At 30.1% G+C, this 26103-nt stretch overlaps 1 protein-coding gene across 1 annotated transcript in view; it reads left to right on the top strand.

Annotated features, from left to right (window-relative positions):
* Positions 1-26103, top strand: part of LOC132737743 (inversin-like) — a 59851-nt gene that overhangs the window by 1955 nt on the left and 31793 nt on the right. Inside the window, exons 2-6 of the mRNA XM_060725077.1 lie at positions 7150-7340; positions 20570-20789; positions 22538-22793; positions 23245-23481; positions 25136-25210. Coding sequence (XP_060581060.1) covers positions 7150-7340; positions 20570-20789; positions 22538-22793; positions 23245-23481; positions 25136-25210 — 979 coding nt within the window. The remainder of the gene's footprint in view (positions 1-7149; positions 7341-20569; positions 20790-22537; positions 22794-23244; positions 23482-25135; positions 25211-26103) is intronic.

The raw sequence follows: 26103 nt of genomic DNA, 5'->3' as shown, positions 1-26103 counted from the left end.
TTCTAGTAATAAAATTGTTCTTGCTAAAATATTAGCTACAGTTTCTTTCTAGAAACCATGAAACATTCTTATATCTACTATATGATAAAATTGAAATCAACAAACTGGGATGAGCAACCATCTCGATCATTTTGTGTTTTATTTACGATGTTTTTCTTCTTAAGGAAGTTAATTAGCCCAGAAACTTTGATTATGTTGATATTAATATAAAACATCCCTTTCCATTGCCCAGTTTGACAAAGAATAAAAGTGTGCTCATCTTCTGCATTTAAATTGCGTTTTAGAAAAAGAATTTAAATGTCGATTATCCTTAAGAGGAAACTATTAAATACAGGCATTGCTGACATTTGTTTTTGTCTGGGATACCTTAAAATTTTCTTATAAATTGAATGCAAGCCTCATAGGAGGATTTAGTTGTTATTTATAAAAAAACTAGCCTATTGCATACTGCAAATTACAATACGTTCAACAGTACGTCTGCCAACGAATAAAATGCCAATTTCTTTGGCATTTAAATGATTAAAAAAAAAACAAGTAACAGCATTTAATCATACATGTACTTTATTATATATTTATTGTATAGATTATTTCACGGTCAGAGTGACTGCGCGCTTTTGTTATAGTTCATGCACACCAAAAGGATAACGTCGATTAACTCCCTTTATAATGATAACGCTATTTGTTTTATTCAGGTAGATACGTATTTAGATTTAATAATTTAGTATACTACACCAGGGTCTTTTTCTGCCAGTATTTGAGACTGAAACCAGCAAATGAAGAAAGAAACTCGATATATAGAATCTATATAATAGAATAAGAGATCTGTTATTCTCATACTTCTCTACATTGGGAGTAAAAATGTAAGGTATCTTTCTGTCCCAGCTCTACATTATGACCAATTTTTTTTTCTAGATGGGCTGTATTGCCCATACTCAAATTTACACAAAATCCCAGCGCGTAGTAGATCTACAATTAGTTGGACTACATTATGATTTACTTTTCTTTTTATTAAAGCAGCATGCCTCCACTGGCCCAGAATCAAGAAAAAAATAAAATAAACACGTTAAATACTGGTCTAGTTAGGTTTCATCCGAAAATCGGTTATTTCTCACCTCCTAAACCAAACGTTTTAGAAAGAAAGTTCACAAATAGATCTATCCCTAAGAAATGAAGAAACCTAATCTTCCAGTTAGATCTATGCTTAAACAACAAAATATCAATAAACTTAACACAAAATTTAATAAATTTCTTGCAGTATTTTTAACAATATATTCTAATTAGCAAGATGTCATTATGCATTAATAGGGAGACACTCTTTGATTGTTACCACTAATTTTGGTAAATTCTGTTCAATTAAATGTATGCCACTGAAATATGAGCCATGTTGAATTTACCACTTCATCTAACAAACAGTATCCTGTCTAACAAACCTGACATTGTCGCTTATTGCTTGATGATCATTGTTATCATGGTACGCTAATGGTGGGTCAATAGCGATTACCTTGTTATCATACTCGCTCAACCCATTCTATCCTTAAATTTTTATACAGATAGAAATTAATCAATAAACTATATTGATACATTTAGTGATTAATAATATCTGTCATATGTTGCGGTTCGGACCGGAATATCCGTCCCGAGGGGACCCGCCCATTGGGCGGTAACGAGGCTTGCCGAGTTACCGCCCATGGGCGGGTTCCCGAGGAACGGATATTCCGATCCGAGCCGCAAACATATGAAAGATATTTTTTCTTGCATATTCTGCCATATTATTTCATATTTAAAATGGTTTACCTCAATATGATATATGTTCATGGAAATTAAAGTCATTCCATCCGTAACTATTTTCTTACAATAGCGTATGAACTTACAACTTAAATAACAACGGCGAAATGACGTCATCCTAAGACATATTTCCCTTCTAAAACGACGTCATTTTAACGCGGTTCATTCATAAATGGCGCTAAAATGACGTTGTTGTTTGGCACGTGACTCATCTGGCACCCCCCATGCCAGATGAAATTTCCGGCATGGGTAAAACTCACGGAAACACCAGTCTGCTATGCAAGAAATTTTAGTATCACTTTGATTTATACTTCTAGATTTAAAGTGCCGGAAGTCCTGTACTTGTTTTAATATTTCGCATTTAGTGATATTTCATTATTAACTCCCCTTCGATCTAATACTGTGCCTGATAGTCCTGTATTTCTTTTATTGACATCAAATAAATTTCTATTAACTAAAGTTGAACTTAAACAATGGTAACATCCATTGATTCCTTACCGCCATGTGATAAGATCTATGATGGTATCCTTTAGACAGGATTTCCTGAAGTGAAAGTAGTAAACACTACGGCATAAATTTCATGCTTTGAATGGAAACATAAAACTCCAAATCAATTCACTTAAATTAGAACATGTAATGTATGTGTATCAGATTTTGTTGATTTAGTTTTTCTAATTATACATAAATTATTCAGGGTAACTTTCTTGCTTTCTGTTATTTTCCTTTAACTTTATAGCTTCACTTCTACATGAAGCTGAGGTGATAAAATAAGAGGTGATGATATTATAGGTCACATGATGTAAAAGTTGATGATGTATGAGGTGATGATATAAAAGTTGATGATATCAAAGGTCAGATGATATTAAAGGGGATGATGTATGAGGTGACAATATAAAAGTTGATGATATGAAAGGTCAGAGATTATAAAAGGTGATGATACATATGGTGATAATGTAAAGGGGATGACAGATTATATTAAAGGTGATGATATAAAAGGTGATAATGTAAAAAGTGATGATATATAAGGTGATGATATATGAGGTGAAAATGTAAAAGGTTATGATATGAAAGGTGATAATGTAAAAAGTAATGATATATAAGGTGATGATATATGAGGTGATTATGTAAAGGTGATGTCAGATGATATTAAAGGTGATGATATAAAAGGTGATAATTAAAAGTTGATGATAAATGAGGTGATGGTAAAGCAGTTGATAATATATGAGTTCATGTTATACATGTATAAGGTAATGATAAGTTGATAAGAAGAGATGTGATGATATATGAGGTGATAATATAGAAGTTGATGATATATGAGTTGATGATATATAAGGTGATGGTATTTAAGTTGACAAGAAAATATGTGATGATATATGAGGTGATAATGTAAAGGGTGATGATATATAGTGTGATTATATTAAAAGTGATGATATATGAGATGATAATATCAAAGGTGATGATAATTAAGGTGACAAGAAAATATATGATATATGAGGTGATAATAAATAAGGTAATCATGGTATTTAAGTTGAAAAGAAGAGATGTGATGATATATGAGGCGATGATATAAAGAACGTGATAAATGAGGTGATAATTTATGAGATAATAAAAAAGGTGAGGTAGTGATTAAAAAGAAATGATATAAAAGGTTATGATATATAAGATGATTATAAGAGGTGACAAAATATCAGGTAATGATATATGATTATATAGTAATAAAATAAGGTGTATATATGAGGTGATATTATATAAGTTGCAAATACAAGTGGTGGAGGTATATAAGGTGATGGTATAAAAGATGGTGATATATCAGGTGATAATACAAGTATTTGATATGGTTAAATGTAAGGTAATATTACAATGTATATGTAGTATATGAGATGATGATAAATAAGTTAATAATAAAAGAGGTGATGATATACATGATGTGAGGATATATATGGTGATACTATAAGGGGATGATACTTTAGGAAGTGATGATTTGGAAAAATCATCATGACTTGCAGAAATGCATGGCTTGAATAGAAATAAGATGTTTTATCTATATCAAATGTAAATACTTTAAATTAAAGCAGATAATTCAGTGATAACTTGAAGATCGACAAAAAGATTGTATTCAGTTTTTTGTATCTTTTAATCATGATTTTTAACACCCAAAAGAAGCCTTTGGTAAAGCTAGTTGATAATATCTGATCACAATTTATATTGCAGTAGTTAACAATTGATAATGTTGTAGTTTATTGTTCAGTATTGTAATGTAAAACTAACTCTATTTAAACAAAATTTAATACAGTGATCTAGTGGTTAGGATATCCACTATTTAAGCCAGGGATCAAAAGTTCAAGCCCTACTGAGATCATATGTTTCTAAATATGACACCAGTACTAATTAGTACAAACAACTGAGAAGAAGTTTGATTTATCCAAGTCTGTTTTTTACATTTGATAAAAAAGGAACAGTTTATCTGTCATAGAGAAAAGAATTTACCAATAACAGAAATATCTTGATATCTCATAATTTTGAGGTGCAGTGCACTGCTGTTGCGCTGACACAACAACTTCTTTTCATGTGTCACATGTGGAGAATAAGCAAGTGTTGACACTTGTCTCTGACAACTTCTCTTTATGCTAAAAGTTGGAGGATCCTGAACATTGGACATACCAATTAATCAAATCAAAATTGTTTCTTTACGGTATGAATAAAATACGATATGAATAAAATAATAAGCTTTTATATGATATATTACCTGATATTTCATCAAATTTTATATGACCAGCAAGTTTTATATGACCAGCACATATTTCATCACCTTTACTATCGATATGTGTGATGAACATGTATCTTATATTAACAGCTCTTATATTATGATCTCTTTTATCATGATTACATGTTATATTATTGTATTCAATATTATCACCTTATTATATTTATCACCTCTTATGTCATCATGACTTTTATATTATCACCTTATATATGACTGCCTGACTTCTGATACATCAACATCTATTATATTATCAACTTATATTTCATCAACTCTTATATCATCATCACTCACTATTAATATTATCTCAGACCTCAAAATTCTTCCATAAAATTGTTGTAAGCTGCAACACACTGATGTTAATTTGTTGTTTAATTTGTTTGAAATGTAAGATTTATTTAGTATCTTCTGAAACAATTGACTCATGCCCTGTGTTTGCTTAAAATTTGGAATTTACATGTGACATGGTCTACCAGGTAGATTTGTTCCAACAAGTATGAAAACATGATCATTTTGAAGCTAAAAATAGCACACATACTTTCTATAATAATTACCACCTACTGTTTTGATTCTAATCAATGATTTTAAAAATCCTAAAAAGTATCTGCAAAACCTATATCAGACTACTTATAATAACCCAAAATTGAAAATTACATAATGAAGTCTGAAAGTAGATTTTATGACCAATTTTACTATGATTTGACCTACAATAAATTCATTTCATGGTGTAACATATAAAACATATTTGTGTTACTAAATGTCTCAACAAAAAAACAACTCAATAATGAATGAGATGTTTTGTCCTTAATGTAGTTAGACATGCTTTACCAAATTTGAATAAAAGGATTATGTTAAATGTTCTTTTCTATTCTTTGAATAAAAAATATAAAAAAATCTGCATTGTCAACATTTAAAAGAACCGTAAACTGGTCAATTGTCACATTGATCTTTAAGTATTGTTCTGTTTTCACCATGACAACCTTGATTGAAATGTTATACTCCTTCTCAATTAGTTATTCATTGAAATCGTTCAACTTTTATCAATAGGTTATAAACCTATTAGAATCAATTTATGGATAGTCATATTCATGAATTAATTTATACATATAGGGAGCAAAACTTGAATGAGCAAACAATATGTATGTAGTTAAGTTAATTTGTTCATCCTACTATTTCACTGATTACATTTCATGATAATGTCATTTTAAATTCATATTTTCCTATTCTTTAAATAAGTGTTTTATCAATGAAAATTATGCAAGAAATTTGTTCCATAGGAATAGATAATAGATGGCAACAATTTGTTTTTGCCCAGTACCCCATCTGCAAATAGGAATACATGATACACTTTTTTAGCCTTTTTTGTCTTCCAGTATAATAATCAGGTAAAAGTTTGTGTCATAGTTATTTTGGGAAAAATGGCTTAAATCTATACCCCAGTTATATTGACCTTTTAAATTATTTGCTAACATTTTGTATTGTGCTAAGTCTAGGTTTGACATTTGATGTGTTTATGTGTCATAAAGTAAATTGTTATATGGTGGCATTGCTCTCTTTAACACAGTCTGAAGGTGGTATATAAAAAACTACCTACATGTATATGCAACCAGTGCAGACCATAATCAGCTGGCACATCCATACTGTCTGTTCATGGTCTGCATTGCTAGTTATTATTCAGTACATATTTTGAAAATTTCCTAAAAAATGAAGAATTGTTTTTGTCCAGACTGAGAGATAGACAACACCATTTAAGATATGTAGCAGGTAAAGGTTGAAGCCCAAGCAGTGGGGTAAAGTGCTGCCTTTTGGAGATTTTACAGCCGGCTAGTATAAAGAAAAATACCTTTTAAGTCATTATGAAATGCTGTACCACTCACTATTTTCATGATTTCAGTGACTACTTTAAAATCTACATAGAGTACTTGGGCAGTTTTTAAATTTTCAAGTAATAGTATTGAGGCTCCTTGGATCCTTATATTTTATTTTCATATTATGAACCCAAGATTTAGATTTTGGTCATATGGTAATTTCTCTGATGGAGGAAGACGCTCCAGAGGTAATACAAGCTTATGTGGGCATCAAGGTAGAACCACTGATCATGCAACTCCAATATCATTACTGATTGTTAAATAAATATTATCGTACCCTAAGTTGGTTCCCTGTCCTAGAGTTAACAGTCCCTTACCATGTATGACAGACAATCAAGACAAATTTACGAAAGGAAACAGTTTGACATGTTTTTTAAACATCAAGTAAATTTAATGTTTCTGCCAAATTTCTTCAACATAAAATGCTTGGATCATTAGAAAATTTAGTTAACTAACTAGCACTGTAAAATGGTTAGGGTAACAAATCAATTGGCCACCCTTGGATATGTTATTATATATGTTATATAATTATATTTTCAGATTCAAATTTATGACGGAAGCATTCATAGCAAGACATGCTTAAAATCCTTTGTTTTTTAGAAAAATAATTTTTATAGTAGTAATGAAATTTAGTCTCTTCAAGGTGTATTAATACTTCTGTACTCAGTAATAATAAGCAGAGCACTCATTATATTTATTATTATTCATAAACTTATTACTTTTATACTTTCATAGGTTGTAAATTTACGGGATAGTCAAGGTGTGCCAGCTCTAGTCACTGCAGTCAAGTATAAACAGTTGGAGATATGTCGTCTGCTACTAGATCATGGAGCAGATGTCAATGCTGCCGAGCAGAAAAACAACAGAACAGCTATTTATCATGCCATAAGAAACAAGCATATAGAAATTTTAGACACCCTGTTAAAGTAAGTTATTCCTTTTTATTCTAACTTACCTATCTATTTGTATTGCTTACCAGTACTGAAGTTTCTAAGCTATGCTTTGACTTATTTTGGAGCCTGGTTCAGAGCTTATATATCAAAATCTTTGAATAACTTTCTGATGGAGTTAAAGTCCAATATACTAGGTAAAAAACTAAGACATATAGCCATATGATGTATAGCGTGAAACTTACGTGGATACTCAAAATACCTCTTTTTTTTAATCAAATATGGATTAAACATTGCAAAAGTGTTTGTAATGATCATGTCTAATTATTCATTAATTATTTGGTTTGGTGGTATAGATCATAGGAGGTTCTTGATCTTTATTTGCATAGATTTATGGTTGTAGCCTATTATATAAGCATCAGATTAAAGATAGTGATAGTTTTTACTGAGGTGAGCTACAAAAGGACCAACATGGACCTCTTGTTTTTTACAAATTACAATTTCCATTGCACAGAACATTATAAAAATAAACATACTATTACAGCATACGATTAGGAGAAAAAATGAAGATAACATTCATATTTCTGTTTTGTCAAGTCAATTGAAAATTTGAATTATGATTCAATTAAACATATTTTGAGTAAAGAATTTATTATGTTTGTGTTTGAAGCTTCCTACAGTACTAGAACATGTCCTGTAGTATGGTCATTGTCAACAAACATGTTTTCTGAATGGAATTAACAAAATAAGAAAAGTGACAAGTTTTGGCTAAGTTGGTGTAATATTAATGTTATTTTTAATCTGCTAGGAAACCCAATATAATATCTTAATACTGACACATTTATAAGTTGAAAAGTAAATGAATTCTATGTCACTCACATAATTACAATATTTATCTTCTGCCAATTAGTAAAAAGATTCTACTAGTAAGTGAGTCGCTTAGGTCTTTGAGGACCATATTGCTACAAGAAGAATGACCTAATGCTTACAGTAATGAATCATAAATAAATATGTAAGGATTTAAAATAAATCAAATAAAATTATTATAATTTATTCATTTTTGAATGTACGTATATAAACAGTTTATTGACCTATGAATAGAGAGTGATGAAGGTCTTTTTGACATTTTGTTTGTTATACGAACTATATTGATTGATTAAACTATTTTAAATGTAATGGCATTAAATATCAGTTCTTTTTTTTAAATGTTTGAAAGGTAGAGAAGTTTAAAGCAGTAAATATTTTCTAATCGATGGTTTAATATATAGAAAGCATTGTTCCTACATTTTTATAAATGTTTAAAGTAGATTTTTATGTGAAAACAACAAATATTAATTGCTTTTTTAGGGAAGTTAACTTTAAAACTAATCTTATAAAATAAAAAAAATTAAATGACACAATTTGAGATTTTTAAATCATTGAACTTTTGTGATGCTTTTCCACTGAATGGATGGAAACATTGCTTCAAGACATTTGTTGGAACTGACACTGATAAGCCAGGCTAGCCGGCACATTAATGCAGGTTAAGGTTTAAAGATTTCTCTGATCCATAACTTCACCCCCCACTAATTTATATGGAACTTTTACCCAGGCTAAGTTATATGGATTTTTTTACCCTACTAAGTTATGTGGAACTTTTCTCTCAAACTAAGTTATATGTAACTTTTACCCCTACTAAGTATAAATATATGGAAATTTTACTCATACTACATTATATGGAACTTTTACCCATATAAAGATATATGGAATGTTTACCCCTTCTAACTTATATGGAACTTTTACCCCTTCTAACTTCTAAGTAATATGGAACTTTTATCCCTACTTAGTTATAATGGAACTTTTACCTCTACTAAGTTATATGGAACTTTTACCAACTAAGTTATATGGACCTTTTATCCCTCATTAAGTTATATGGATCTTTTACCCCTACTAAGTTATACAGAACTTTTACCCCAACTAAGTTATATGGAACTTTTCATTCTTTTGTACATGTATAAAGGATGGTGAAACTGAGTTGCCAGCCATATAGAGTCTGATTATTCTGCACATATGCACAGGTTAACGAAATGGCTGTATGACTGATAGCATATAGTCAAGTCAAAATCAGTGCAGGAATTACTAAGTTTAACCTTTATCACCCTAAATATCTTAAATGGACTTGTCCATCTTTTAATCTTGGCAAACCTATCCTTCATTTTTAGGGACAATTCCAAAATATGGCATGAATGTGCCAATTGAACTTGGTCCGCACTGTTCACATGGGTAAAATCTGTTGCTGTCACTATCAAGCTTATAATAGCTTATTATCCATTTTGTGTAATATTTTATATGTTATAATTTTCATTTAATCAATTCTTATAACAATAAACATACTAATTTCATGAATGATTAATGATCCTGAGAAGTCAGGTGGGAGTTGTTCTATATATATTCAATATAATATTCATTAAAGTGTTGGCTTGCCCGAGTATATGGTCCAGAATTCTTTAATATTTAAACATTTGTTTGCAAAGAGAAATTAATATCAACTAGTATTATTCTTTTTCACTGACAAATAAGTGCTGTATTGAATACTTTGCTGCCTTAGGTTATGTTAGAATTCTTGGATGCCTGCATATTTTCTCATTAGCGATTGCAATACATCAATATGTCTTAAAAGTAAAAAAAAAAATACTTTACCTCACAAATATTATATCAACTTAAGTATATAATATATGAGCAGTGGCTATTGATTTTGGTCTTGTGGTCTAAAAAATTTATTTTGTTTATTTATTTATTTTTTTGGGGGGGGGGGGGGGAGGAGGGGGTGGGGGCGGGCCTTGTTTCTAAAAGTATGTCTGCAGCAAAAGTACTAGTATTTAGTTCCAGCGGTATAAAATTATGACTAATTTGTTTTGAACTCAATAAATGTAAAGAAGTATATAAGAACTTGATCAAGTAATACACAAAAGATGTATAAAAGATACAAATAAAAAATTTAGAATTATTTCACAAATTGTATTAATTTGAGCATATTTCAAAATCAGACATATTGAACAATAATTGTGTATTCAGAACACTAACCAGAACAGCTGACCATTTCTAGCATTAGAAGATGTGTTTTTAGAATATTAATGCTCTCAGTCAGAACAATGCAAAATATTTGAATTATATTTTAAAATACAATGTAAAATAGAACATTAAGTGATTTAAAATCTTAATTGATACTAGACCTTTCAGAAACCTTGAATTTTGCTCTTCTTGACCTCATGAATTATTTCCTTAAAGATAAAGACTGCACAGTATGAAACTGAAAGCTAATTTGCGTCTGCTGTCAGCATTCTCGCTTTTTACTCTTTTTTTAAAATGACGTATGATTTTGTTCAACTTTTAAGCTTACTTAATAGTTCTAGAATCTTAGCAAAGTGATGGCTTAAGTTTGAGAACAGTATAAATTTCAAAACATTGATTTATTTGATATTACAAACAATAACCAATATTAATGTTTAATTTTTGATGTTATTTAATTAATGATGGCATTTTGATAGCTCAAATTACTCTTGAAACTCCTATAGTCAAATATTTATAATAGGTCTATAATAAATTAGAAGTCAAATATTTTTAATAGGTCTCTAGGTAGTAGTAACATGCTCTTGTTTTGGTAAATGTGACTAAAGAAACCCCCAGAAGTCTTTTATCAAAGGGACTCCACTGAGGTTTAAAAGCCTAAAAACATAACATTTGAATTTCTTACATAAATGAGCTGGGGCACTTTAAACAGTAATATATGCAAAGATAGTAAAGAAATATACTTTGAAATAAATTGAAAATCGTATTTTTATGCTTTTCTAAGCCTAATTTGGAGTTTGGGTCAGTTTTTTACAATTTGAATAATTATTCTGAAAAAATGGTGTGCGCGAATGATCTGAAATTTTGCACAAAGATTAGTGGTTAAACCTTCATCAAATGGTACAATTATCTGGAAAAAATATTTTCAGTCCCATCATGTCAAAAAATCTCAGTGGAGTCCCTTGAAATATTCAACTTAGAAATGAATAAAAATCTTTGGTTTAATCAGTAAAATTTTGCGTATGTTTTTGTTGCATATACTAGAAACAAAGCATTGGGATTATATTAAGGATCAGTGTTTTCTCTTCTGTTAAATACTTCTTGACTTAAATGGAAGATTATGTTTAATTGTGTGTTATAATCTAAAAAATAATAAGTCATTTATGTCTTTGTAGGTTAAAATCTTATATATTTACAGTTTATATTGATTACATACATGTATGTGCATACAATTAAACCTATATGTAAAAGCTAAGTTCTGTACTCTGAATATTGCAAATGTGAAATTGTATCTGTTTTGTATATTAGAAAGAAAAAAAGCAATACAATATTGAAATGACATAAATGTTATGCATAAACAACAATCAAAGCCACCCACAGGGTATAATGCTCTGCAAAGTTTGAACTGTCCTATACTAAATCCAGTGATGATGCCTTCCCCACCCCAGCCCCCTTCCTCACTGAGTCCCCAATTTTCAAAAGTGGATAGGCATGGGATAAAGAATAAAAAAGTTGGTTGGAAAACTCTATATTAATCAATAATAAAGTGATATCTTATAAATTATTTGAAGTTACAGAGTCCATAAGTAAGTAACAATGTTATATTCTACTAAATCTGAATTAAGAAGAAATACTGCTTAAACAACAACTGTGACCTTCTTAATATTGTAGTAATCTGTCTTAAAACAAGGTCAGCTTACAAGAAAACCAAATTACTAAATTAATTGTAGTGGTCAACCTTAAAATCAGATTAAATTTAATTACCAATTCACTTAGAGATGACCTTTGGCACATGTTTCTTTTTCTTTTAAAATCTTTTGAGTACTGTATTGAAAAATGTCAGGAAAAAATGTAAGCTTTAAGTTTAACATAACTCTTTGTGAAATAGAAAATTATTTTAATAATACTTGGAATTTTATGTATGCACATTGTGTTTTTGTTAATTCACTATCATTCATAATTGTATAACTTATATTTCATTGCGCTCAATGAAGAATTATAGGCATTACATTGAAATCATTTATGTTGTACACCCCTTACAGGGGGACGGTAAAATGAAACCTTTGTATTTCTAGTGTTACTTTTAATTGTGTTTCGGGTATAGAAACATATAGTGTTTGTTCATTTGCTTCGTTAGTTCTTGTAGTTTCTAAAGGACGATAAACCCAAAGTTGTAAACTTTCATACAATGTATACTTCTCGACTGTTATCTACTAATTAATTTTCATTTTGTTTTGTTTTTATTTGTTTTTTATTTGTAAAGAAGGACAGTATAGTGACAAGAGTTTTAGAGTGAAAGCTGTTTTTCTTGTTGTTTTGTTTGTGTTCGTAAAAGGATTTATAAAGAAATATTATAATATGGATATTGCTTATAATGGATATTATTAATTACTATAGTGAGTAAAAACCTTACTTGTAAAATAAAATTTATAACAATTTTTTATGCATGTATTCTTTAAACTATTAATATTTATCATGTTTTTAAAACTTATAGATAAATTAGTTATGTGTTCTCAAAATTTCAGATATCAAACTTTAATTTGTTCTAAAAATTTATAACAATTATTAATTTTTTTAAACTTTATCTTAAAAGACATGATTGATTAAAACATTTGCATTACTTCAATGAAAAATGAATAGAAATTTGACTATTAAATCATAAGATTAAAAAATTTGGATATTCATTGTGTTACTTTTTGTTTTTGTTCAATACATGTAAAATTGTATTATGTAATCTGTGTTACTAAGTATTGGTATAATTTGATGAATTTATAAAATGGGCAAATATTTAGGGAAGTTCAGCTCTGAGTTTTAAATTAAAGGGAATAAAGTTGTTCTTAGCAGATATATTTTCCTGATTTAAAAAAAAACAAAAAAAAACAACAACAAATACAACAACACATCAACATAAAAACACAAGAAAAAATGGGGGGAAATTAAAAATGGTAGGTTCAAAGATAATCCTTTATCTTTATTTTAAAAAAGTCATGAAAAGTAGTAATTTGATGAAAAGTAGTAATTTGATAGAATTAAAAAGAGAGACGTTCCTTGCAATCATCTGAAATACTTTGTGGAGAGAACATCATATATTAATGTGTCACATGTTACAGCAGCACTTTTTCTACCCTGTCTTTCATGAAAGCAGCACGCCTCCAGATTCATCCTAATTTTCATGAAATTTTTGAAAATGTATTTAAAGGTAAAATTTTGTGAAATGAACAAAGAAAGTACTTGACACATTACAATCGGCACTTAAAATCCACGTAAATTACCAAAAAGAGGTCAAAATATGCATAAATAGCCCATACTGCGTTAGTAACGCAGTAGAAATATGGTGCTAAATACTACAAAATACAGTCATTAATTGCACATAAGATATAAATTATCACTTGAATCTTTAATTTGTTTACTTTTCTCTAAGTTTTAGTATGGTTTTTCAAAGTTTAATTTTCTTGAAATATTTTGGGTCATCTGGAGGCATGCAGCTTTAAATTAAGAAATTGTTTTATTAAGTGAATATAATTGTTATTCTAATCCCATTTAATACTGTTAAAGACTATAAATTGTTAATCCTATTGTAGTGGTCTTGATTGAGGTTTATATAAAACATACCCTTGATTAACAGCATTAAAGAGAATACTTTCCTGAGCCCTTTGAATGGCAGACCTTTTCCATTAATGCCAACAGTGCAGACCATGATGACTGACGGCATGGATCTGCAATCTGCACTGGGCACACGGGTAAATGCTATAACTGCCAGCAATTAAAAAATAAAATACAAAACGTTTGAGCTACTGCATTAATTTTTAGTGATAATATTCTATAATATAAGTTTAAAAAGTTGATTAAATCATAATATTTACAATAACTTATTAGTGATACTGTTTAATTTATTTCAAATATTTTATAAATATTGTTTATACTGAAGAAGGCTGTATAGTCGAAACATGTATACCATGATATTATAAAAAAAAAGTAAATTCTACTGGAGTTGTTTTAAATTATTCAGCATTAAATATTTTGTATCTAATTCAGTTTTCATAAGCCTTGGTCTGGTAATACAGACTTTCAGCAAGCATAATTAGCTTTGCTTCTGATCTATCAAGATTTTTACTCTCTAAATTCATTGATAGTTATATTGCTTAGTTATTTATACTAATGATTTTTTACCAATATTAAAAATTGGGGAATGCCCATTGTTTTGTTTAAGGTAATGAGTTTAGCTAAAATAGTGTCTTAAGTTAAGCTGCATTGATGTAAAGGCTGGCCTGGCTCTATACTGGTGGTTGTAGACAAAGTCAATATCCTCATTCATATTCTAAAAATTACCGTGTAAATGTAACGATCAAATTGTGAATGATTTTTATTTCATATGATATGTCACTCTAACATTAATGTTTTTCTGTTGCCAAGTTATTTTATGGGCAATGAGATGAAATAACAACAGTACTTTTGTATATTATGTTATGGAATGTATTATTTTTTAGAAGTGTGTTAATGTGAAGTCAGAGTAATTTAAAATAAGTCATAGATTATAACTGTATGGTTGGTGAAGTGAAGTTAATAAACACAATGCCTTGATTGTAAAATTGAAATCTGAGATTAAAGTACTTTCCCCCAAATTAATCAATTGTATAAAAATGGTAAGTAAATTCAATGTGCATTTATGCTGTATACACTCTTGCTTCAATATTTTGAAATGTAAATGAATAATTTATTGAATATTTTGATATTGTATTTCATATATTCATTAAGAAATATGATTTATTTAATATTGTAATCTCATGTACAACAAACATGATCCACATTCATTATAAAATGATTATACACATGGATGTAAATCATTCAAAAGCTTTTTAAAATGATAAAACAGTAGAGATAAAATGTTCTAAAACTTTATGAAATGATATTGCACTAGAGACACAATGTTCTAAAACTTTATAAAATGATATTGCACTAGAGATACAATGTTTTCATACTTTATAAAATGATATTGCACTAGAGATACAATGTTTTCATACTTTATGAAATGATATTGCACTAGAGATACAATGTTTTAAAACATTATGAAATGATATTACACTAGAGATACAATGTTCTAAAACTTTATGAAATGATATCACACTAGAGATACAATGTTCTAAAACTTTATGAAATGATATTACACTAGAGATACAATGTTCTAAAACTTTATGAAATGATATTACACTAGAGATACAATGTTCTAAAACTTTATGAAATGATATTACACTAGAGATACAATGTTCTAAAACTTTTTGAAATGATATTACACTAGAGATACAATGTTCTAAAACTTTATGAAATGATATTACACTAGAGATACAATGTTCTAAAACTTTATGAAATGATATCACACTCACTTAGAGATACAATGTTCTAAAACTTTATGAAATGATATGACACTAGAGATACAATGTTCTAAAACTTTATGAAATGATATCACACTAGAGATACAATGTTCTAAAACTTTATGAAATGATATCACACTAGAGATACAATGTTCTAAAACTTTATGAAATGATATCACACTCACTTAGAGATACAATGTTCTAAAACTTTATGAAATGATATTACACTAGAGATACAATGGTCTAAAACTTTTTGAAATGATATTACACTAGAGATACAATGTTCTAAAACTTTATGAAATGATATCACACTAGAGATACAATGTTCTAAAACTTTAAGAAATGATATCACACTAGAGATACAATGTTCTAAAACTTTATGAAATGATATCACACTAGAGATACAATGTTCTAAAACTTTATGAAATGATATCACACTAGAGATACAATGTTCTAAAACTTTATGAAATGATATCACACTAGAGATACAATGTTCTAAAACTTTATGAAATGATATCACACTAGAGATACAATGTTCTAAAACTTTATGAAATGATATTACACTAGAGATACAATGTTCTAAAAAACTTTATGAAATGATATCACACTAGAGATACAATGTTCTTAAACTTTATGAAATGATATTACACTAGAGATACAATGTTCTAAAACTTTATGAAATGATATTACACTAGAGATACAATGTTCTAAAACTTTATGAAATGATATTACACTAGAGATACAATGTTCTAAAACTTTATGAAATGATATTACACTAGAGATACAATGTTCTAAAACTTTATGAAATGATATCACACTAGAGATACAATGTTCTAAAACTTTATGAAATGATATCACACTAGAGATACAATGTTCTAAAACTTTATGAAATGATATCACACTAGAGATACAATGTTCTAAAACTTTATGAAATGATATCACACTAGAGATACAATGTTCTAAAAATTTATGAAATGATATCACACTAGAGATACAATGTTCTAAAACTTTATAAAATGATATCACACTAGAGATACAATGTTCTAAAACTTTATGAAATGATATTACACTAGAGATACAATGTTCTAAAACTTTATGAAATGATATCACACTAGAGATACAATGTTCTAAAACTTTATGAAATGATATCACACTAGAGATACAATGTTCTAAAACTTTATGAAATGATATCACACTAGAGATACAATGTTCTAAAACTTTATGAAATGATATTACACTAGAGATACAATGTTCTAAAACTTTATGAAATGATATCACACTAGAGATACAATGTTCTAATACTTTATATAGAGAATAATAGGTTGGTGCCGTGGATGGAGAAAGTTTATCTGGCGAGGCGGAGGAATTTTTTGGGTGAGCCGAAGGCGAACGCAATAAATTCCGGAGCAGAGCCAGATAAACTTTCTCCATCCACGGCACCAATATATTATTCTATTTATCTTGTCACTGTTTTTTTAAAGAATTTTATTAGGCAAACTACCTTTAATCACACTATCGGAAATGTTTCTATATAAACAAAGAAGGCCCGAAGCGTGCATTATTCTACAACAATGCACTAGCCGTTCTTATTATCTCCCTGTGTATTTTCACATTGAGGGCACCATTTTGTTTGAAAAATGTGATAAATAAAAACAATTTTTTGTCGAATTTTGTTGTGAAAACTATCTAGAATGAAAAAAAAATGGTCTAACTAAGAAAATGAATTCGAACACCAATATCTTTTATTCAGTCGTTAACGCTGTACAGACGTTTAAAATATTGTTTACGTGACGTCACAATGTAGCGCCAAACAGCACGTGCAAAACAATCAAATCAAGTACGCTATTTTAATGTCGAAAACGAGTTAAGTTTTACATTTATTTCACTTTTAATAATTTTTATTTCGCTTGAAAAATTATAGAGTGAAATAAAATAAACAAACAAAGTTTTATCAACGTTTCCAAAATTCGTTATTCTACACACAGAAGATTTAACGACAGTTTTTATATTTTTTCTTGAAAAGTAGTCCGGCAAACATGCATACCACGTGATCAAGTGCCGTAGATCAGTAAAAATATACGACACCTTGTTATCGGGCCGAAATTGATACAAGTGACAGGATAAGAAATGACATTACACTAGAGATACAATGTTCTAAAACTTTATGAAATGATATTACACTAGAGATACAATGTTCTAAAACTTTATGAAATGATATCACACTAGAGATACAATGTTCTAAAACTTTATGAAATGATATTACACTAGAGATACAATGTTCTAAAACTTTATGAAATGATATCACACTAGAGATACAATGTTCTAAAACTTTATGAAATGATATTACACTAGAGATACAATGTTCTAAAACTTTATGAAATGAATATTACACTAGAGATACAATGTTCTAAAACTTTATGAAATGATATTACACTAGAGATACAATGTTCTAAAACTTTATGAAATGATATTACACTAGAGATACAATGTTCTAAAACTTTATGAAATGATATTACACTAGAGATACAATGTTCTAAAACTTTATGAAATGATATCACACTAGAGATACAATGTTCTAAAACTTTATGAAATGATATTACACTAGAGATACAATGTTCTAAAACTTTATGAAATGATATTACACTAGAGATACAATGTTCTAAAACTTTATGAAATGATATTACACTAGAGATACAATGTTCTAAAACTTTATGAAATGATATTACACTAGAGATACAATGTTCTAAAACTTTATGAAATGATATTACACTAGAGATACAATGATGCAATGCTTTATGAAATGATATTGCACTTAAGTGAGAAAATGTTCTAATACCTTATGAAATTATGTTACACTAGAGATACAACGATGCAATGCTTTATGAAATGATATTGCACTAGAGAAACAATGTTCTAACAATGTTCTAATGCTTTATTTAATGATGTAACACTAGAGATGCAATGATATAATGCTTTATGAAATGATATTGCACTTGAGATACAATGATGTAATGCATTATGAAATGATATTGCACTAGAAACACAATGTTCTAATGCTTTATGTAATGATATTACACTAGAGATACAATGTCTCAATGCTTTATGAAATGATATAATCAATACTTGAACATAAAGATTGAAATTTTCCATATGGTGATATAGTCATCAATATAATAATACAAAAAATTGGGAAATTATAGTTTAAGCCTTAAATTTATTCTTGAACCTGATCTGCAGAACCTTTGCACATTATGCCACATGTGTAGAGCCAGGCTGGCCTGTACATTTGAGTAGGCTCTATATTGTTTTGCGACTGAGACATTTAATTAGATGTCACTATCCTTTAGTTTCTAATGGACATACGCTGATCCAAATTAAAATCAGGGCAGGTCCTTCAAACACAGTTAACAGTCAAGTAGTAAATTAAAACGTTTGTAAGTAACAGTAAAAGTATCATTTGATGAAAAGAACTATTACTTCAGAGGTGTTTGTCGAGGGTAACAGTATTTTTACGAGGGATGATATTTTTGCTGTTACAGACCTATGTCATTTGATTTATTACTCCAAACAAATTGCTTCATTTGGACACATTTCCTATAGGTTTTTATTTTTCAGATTTTTACTATGAAAAAAAAATGTTGCCTACGTCACTGTACAAAACTTTCAGTCACATGCTACACTTGAATAACTCCCATTGGCCAAAAGTGAGGGGTAATAATATTAAATGTCGCATTTACTATAATTTCTTCCAGAAAAAGCAGATCATGCTGCTTTACTTATTTCTCTTTAAAATTTGCTTACTTTTCATAAAATGAAAATTTATTTACTGCTGCATTTCTAAATGTGACCTTCACAAATCAATTTGCAATATCATTTAGAATTCAGATAACAGTTTAAAATAGAATCAATGAGCTGATACGGCACATACTCTTAACAAATAGTGTCATACTTTTAAACTTCTTTTTAGGTCCTGTAACTATGTTTAGTATGCAAAGAAGCCTCCTTATCTAAATTGCTAAAATAACTTGTTTTGTTTGTGTGATGTGATGAAAGTCTAGCAAAAAGTGAAAGCTTCAGCTGTAATATAAAGGTTATATAATATCTACATTGAAATACGGTAAAAATTATTAAGGTTTTCCCAGTGCCTTGTATATTTTGTCAATTAAGGTCATGATAATTGATGAGTTTTATTCTATTAGAGGTATCATATGTGCATTTAATATTCTAAAATACTAAATGTGTCTGGGGAGATCATAGTGGTTGCATTGTGGTGTACATTTAGCATTTATAGATATCTTTAGCAGATTATTAAATATTGCAGATTTAAACAAGTAAATATTTTTTCTTTTCTTAGTAAAAAATGTATGTCAGACTTTGTAGGTATGCAATATATGCTTAATGAGGATTGATTCATTTATTCAGGTACAAAAAGCAGCTTTCACTGTTAAGTACTGACGCTGGACATGTCACTCATGCCCTAAAAGAGTTGATTAATTTTATACCTTAAGTTGTGATAAATTACCTCAATGAAATTTTCACAAAGTATTAGCCAAATAAATGAATTTTGAACAGAAAAGTATGTCACTGTACAGTGGTCAATGAGCACATTTAACATACAGTAACCAGTTACAATAATGAATTATGCATGAAGGTAAGCCCTGAAAACTGTTTGTGCCAGCAATTAGGGCCGACACCCTTAAGCCATCTCTTCATACTAGTGGCTCATACACCGTAGTACCCTTCTTGTCATCCCTGCCAAGTTTTAGGACCATTCCCCTCAGGTTCAGTCAGGACTTTGGCAGCTCATTCAATATTTTTAAAAATTGATTTACATTTTTCTATTTTCAGACATACACCTCGTATTGACACTGTAGATTCCGAAGGTCGTTCTATTTTATACCTCTGCTGCGAGTCAACTGATATACGATTCTTTCACAAGATAATCAGCCAACACCCAAAATTTTCAACAACGATAATGGACCAGCCCGGTGACGATGATAAGACACCTGTGATTGTTGCGTGTCAAAACGGCAACGCTGAACAGCTCAAGTTCCTGCTAGAAAATGGGGTCAGTATCATTATCATCCCTTTTTCCCCTTGTTCCCAGGTAATAAATTTGTTGTCATGTTTTGTATTTCAGGAACTGTCTTGGTTAAGTTATATATAGGACTGATTGTGAAGCTTAATACTGGTGGTTAAATTGTCTCCAATATTGCCATCAGAGCTTCAATAATTGAAATTTTGCTTTAATTAAAGCTATTGTTTGTAAAATATTTTATTATGTAAAATGTTTTTTTCCAAACAATGTGATTTGGGCTTAACTGAAATCACTTTGTTGCATGGGTCTGTTTATTCCTACATCTGTCTTTAAAGCTTAGCTCTCCCACACAAAACGGGTCTAATAACCATCAACATATTTGATTACAATTATTAAATATGCATAGAAGTAAATGTTGCAGTTTCCACAAACAGTTGTTATGTTTTATTAGACACAGATATAAACAACTGTTTTATCACAATTGTGAACATATTGTTGCAACTTACTATATAAATATCAGTTTTAAACTGGATTACTGATATAATTATATTCTTCTTTATTTGTCTCTTTATATAGACATAATTTTCTATGATATATTGTGCAGCAATCGATTAAGGGGTACTACCTGCAACCAATGGATCTACTTGCAACCAGTTAAAAATAATTTAAGTCAATATTTACAAAATAAAAAGTTTCAATGGTTTAAAATTACAGCATCATTAACATAGCAAGACATTTATTAATCATCTAGTTCCATATAAACACACAAGTCTGTGGTGAAATTTTATCTTTTGATGACATTTTATTTAAAAAATGCCCAAACTACAATGTGTGGGACAGAAGCTTTAACTTATCTGCTCAAATATATTAAAGGCTATACCCCTTGAAGGATTTTCTTCAAATTTGGGTCAAATGTCCATCAAGATAAGGCAGTGTAGAATCCATGCTGTCCATGTAGTCAGGCATAAGGTCGAGATCTCACTTGATGGTTAAATGTAAGGGCTGACAATTTTGTGTTTGCTCTATAAATCTTTGAAGGATGGATTTTCTTCAATTTGAGCTCAAACATTCACCTCAGCATGGTGACATGCAGAACTCATGCCGCCACTGTGATATCATTAGAATAGAATCACAGGTGAAAGTCAAATGTCAGACAATTTTTGTTTCAGATCTATAAATCTTACACTATATGAAGGATTTTTTTTCAATATTTAATCAAATATTCACATCATAAAGGTGATGCTTAGAACACATGCTTGGCTGTCACTTAAAGGTCAATTGTCAGACAATTATCCAATCATTAAAACCTATTCTCTTTGATGGAAGCTCAAACATTTACCTTAATGACTACATAAAACTCTGTGTCATGTGAAAAGTGGGTTTTTTGTCACTCCTTAATGACAGCTCTCACTAGTTTTGTTGTAAAAAAACTCTTTTCAATATTTCTTAATCCATGAAAATATACTATTGTATAAACAAGCAGTTGGTAAACTAAATGCCTCTAAATTTGCTAATTATTTATTATTGAACAAAATTAATGATTTTTTTGTTAATTTGCTTGATTGAAAAGCATATCTATTTCTCTAATGCTAAAATTACACAGGCTAAATATTAATGATCAAGGCTTTAACCATGCCATTAGTACTTTGCTACCAGTTTTCCCTAACATCAGGTATGAATTATTACCATTTCCTGATAATACTGAATATTTAATGACCTGTGAAGTAACAATGTTGTTAAAATACATGTATTCATTACGTTTTAAAATCATACTTCAGGCATTGGTGACAGCATGTGATACCTCGGGGAAGACGGCTCTCCATCATTGTGCCGACAACCTAGAGACCCAGTGTGCCGAGATGCTCCTCGAGAACGACAGTTCGATCCTCGAGGTGCAGGATGAGCAGGGATATACTGCGCTGGCACTAGCTGTACTGGTGGGCAACGTGAACCTGATAAAACTGCTGTTAGAAAAAGGGGCAAATATTGGTACAGAAGATAATGAAGGGCATACACTAGCTCACTGGGCAGCAGGTAAAAAATATGGTGGATATTGTGAATATAAAAAATGTTAAAAAATATATGAACTCATGAAAATTTAATTAAAATGGCAAGATATATACAAGGCCCTGTTGTGCCTGACAAAAAATATTCATCAGGAGCAAAAACCAAAACTTAGTTTAAATCAAAGGACAAAATTATACAAAAATTGACATTAACTTAAAATCTGAAATGAAAGTATAGAATCAAGGTACACGTATACACTAAAATAAAGTAAGTTTTTATAAAGAACATCATAATACTGATAATGAGCATAATAATATGCAAAAGCTTAAGTTGTTGGATTAACATAAAGGAATGTTTCCCGTATATAAGGACATAAACCACCCTTGGTGGTGAGCTAGCTTTTCACTGACAGGGTTTGTGTACTTGAATGCTACAAAAGTAAGTTTTTATAGTGAACAGAATACAATTTTGGTTTCAGTATGTGGACACCTGAAGGTATTAGATGTATTAATACAGAATAAGGCAAACTTATCTACGGCTGATAGTCATGTTGCCTACCCTATTCACTACGCAGCTCAGATGAATGGTGCTAACTCGGGTAATACAGAGTCTAGAATTTCTGAGAAAGTCTTAAAAAAATTCCTTGAGGCCAAAGTACAGCTAGATGTAGAAGATGATGCAGGGAGACAACCCTTGCTTTGGGCAGCTTGTTCAGGTAGGATTTATCTTTCTTGAAAACCAACTTTATAAAATCAATATTTACCTCTATATTTTTTTTAAGTATCAAAGGGATTTCTTTTTTTTTTATAAAAAAACATAATTTTTTTATGATAAATTTTAACCAAACTTTTTACAGAAAGTTTTAGTTCACTAAGGTTCTGTGTTCTAATTTTTAAAGGGTTAAAACTAACAATGTAGAATGTTCATTTAGGTCAGATAATTGGTCAGGGCATTAAATGGTTTGAAAACATTTGCCCCTAAACTTCTTTGAACTCTCCTGAAAATTTCAAAGAGACAACTCTGAGTGAGGTAGGCTACTGAAAGTACTTTATTGCTTGTATTAATATAGGTTGCTGAATATTAGGTGTCTGTTGTCGGAAATAATGTTCTTTTGTTTGATAAGGTAGGAGGGTAGGGAATGGGTTTTACTTTCCTTCAAATTTGTTTTAAAGTTGGTGATTGGTTTTTAGCTCGACTATTTGCAGAAATAATCGAGCTAATGCAGTCACCCATTTATCGGCGTTGGCGTCCCTGCGGTTAAGTTTTTTGCGTGTAAGCTGGTATCCCATAACTACTGAAGGGAAATGGATTGAAACTTCACACACTAGTCTTGTTCTCTGTGATGATTATCTAACATGATTGGCACAAGTGTCATAACTCTGATTTGCTTTTTTGGCATAATTATGCCCCTTTTTCGACTAAGAAATTCTTGGTTAAGTTTTTGCGTGCAAGCTGGTATCTCCATAACTACTGAAGGGAATGGATTGAAACTTCACACACTTGTTCTCTGTGATTATCTAACATGATTGGCATAAGTCCCATAACTCTGATTTTTTCTTTCATTATTATGCACCTTGTTCAACTTCTAGTCAAATTCTAGGTTAAGTTTTTGCTTGTAAGCTGGTATCTCCATAACTGCTGAAGGGTTAGTGCCTTTTTTTGGAACAATTTTATGAATTCATAATAATAAAGCAGTGATTAACTCGAAAAAAACATCTATACAACCTTTGTATTTTTGGAAATTTTTTATTATTTGTAACTTTTTATATAAAAAACCCCATTGTGAAATTTTTTGAATAGTTGAGGTTACGTCCTCCGACAGTTTTTGTTGAGTTTCCTCGGGATAGTGTAACCCAAATTGAATTTATCAGAGACCAAAAAGCCACCACATTTTACCTGGGGGCTGTCAGAGATTCCCCAGTATTTCCAAAAAATGTATCTTTTTGGGGATGTTAGAGTATATAAATCACAATAAAGTGCGGGAAATAAACTTAGGTCCCCCTTTTACAGTCCAAAATTAAAATTGGCAAACCCAGATGTTTTGTTTATTTCCCTGACGGGGAAGTTTTAAGAGGAGGAGTTCAGCTAAATATCTTAAATGGACTTGTCCATCTCTCAATCTCGACAAAACCATTTATCATTTTTAGGAAATATTTCAAACCATGAACAGACTGAATAGATAGCATTGCAGACAAAGATATGCCTCTGCACTATTTACATTGGTAGAAGCTGTTGCTGGCAGTGTTAAGTGTAAATTACCTGATGGGGTGTAATGTTACCATAGGAGAATATAATCATTATCATTTTAATATGCACAATGAAACAACTTTGATAAAATATTCATTGAATATGTACAATTGTTATTTCAGGTAATGCAGACTCCTGTAGAATGTTATTGAAAGCTGGGGCTGACATAAACTCCATTGACAAAGATAATCTGACAGGTAAAACCAAACACAATAACATAGAAAATATCTATAACAAAATTTAATTAGATTAATTAAGATTGATGATACATTAAGTATTACATAATGAATGCTAGAGTTGAGAAAAATGTGGGTATGTCTTCAAAAGAGTCAAGCCAGATCAGCGAGGCTGTGTAGTCCGAGCAGGTTCTTTTTATTTGGTGTTCAGTTTCACTTTTTTGTGCCCCCACTTTAGGGGGGCGGGGGCATTTAGATTTACCCTTGTCCATTCATCTGTCCGTCCGTCCCTTCTCCATTGTGTCACACGTTACTCAAAAAGTATTTGACCTAGAGTCATGAATCCTTACAGGAATGTTGCTTAGTATGTGAAGTTGTGCACCTAGGTATTTTCGTGTGGATTTGTTTAGTATTTTTAGAGTTATTGCCCTTGACTTAGTAAAAATTTGCAATTTTCAACTTGTGTCGCATGTAACTCAAAAAGTATTTGACCTAGAGTCATGAAATCTTACAGGAATGTTGCTCAGTATGTGAAGTTGTGCATCTGGGTATTTTCTTGTGGATTTATTTAGTATTTGCAGAGTTATTGTCCTTGACTTGCAAAAAATTTGCAATTTTTTTAACTTGTGTCGCATGTAGCTCAAAAATTATTTAGCCTAGGGTCATGAAACTTTACAGGAATGTTTATCAGCATGTGAAGTTGTGCACCTGGTTATTTTCATGTGAATATATTTAGAAATTTTAAAGTTATTGCCCTTGACTTAGTTAAAATTTGCAATTTTCAATTTGTGTCGCATGTAACTCAAAAAGTGTTTGACCTAAAGTCATAAAATTTTACAGGAATTTTGATCAGCATGTGAAGTTGTGCACCTGGGGTTTTGCTTGTGGATTTATTCTGTTTTGTCAGAGTTATT

The sequence above is a fragment of the Ruditapes philippinarum genome, unplaced genomic scaffold (genome assembly GCF_026571515.1).
Source record: "Ruditapes philippinarum isolate M1 unplaced genomic scaffold, ASM2657151v2 ctg1792_1_1_1_1, whole genome shotgun sequence".
NCBI classification, from domain to species: Eukaryota; Metazoa; Mollusca; class Bivalvia; order Venerida; family Veneridae; genus Ruditapes; species Ruditapes philippinarum.
Note: the sequence above shows the minus strand (reverse complement) of the source record. Positions and strands in the feature narration are given on the sequence as shown.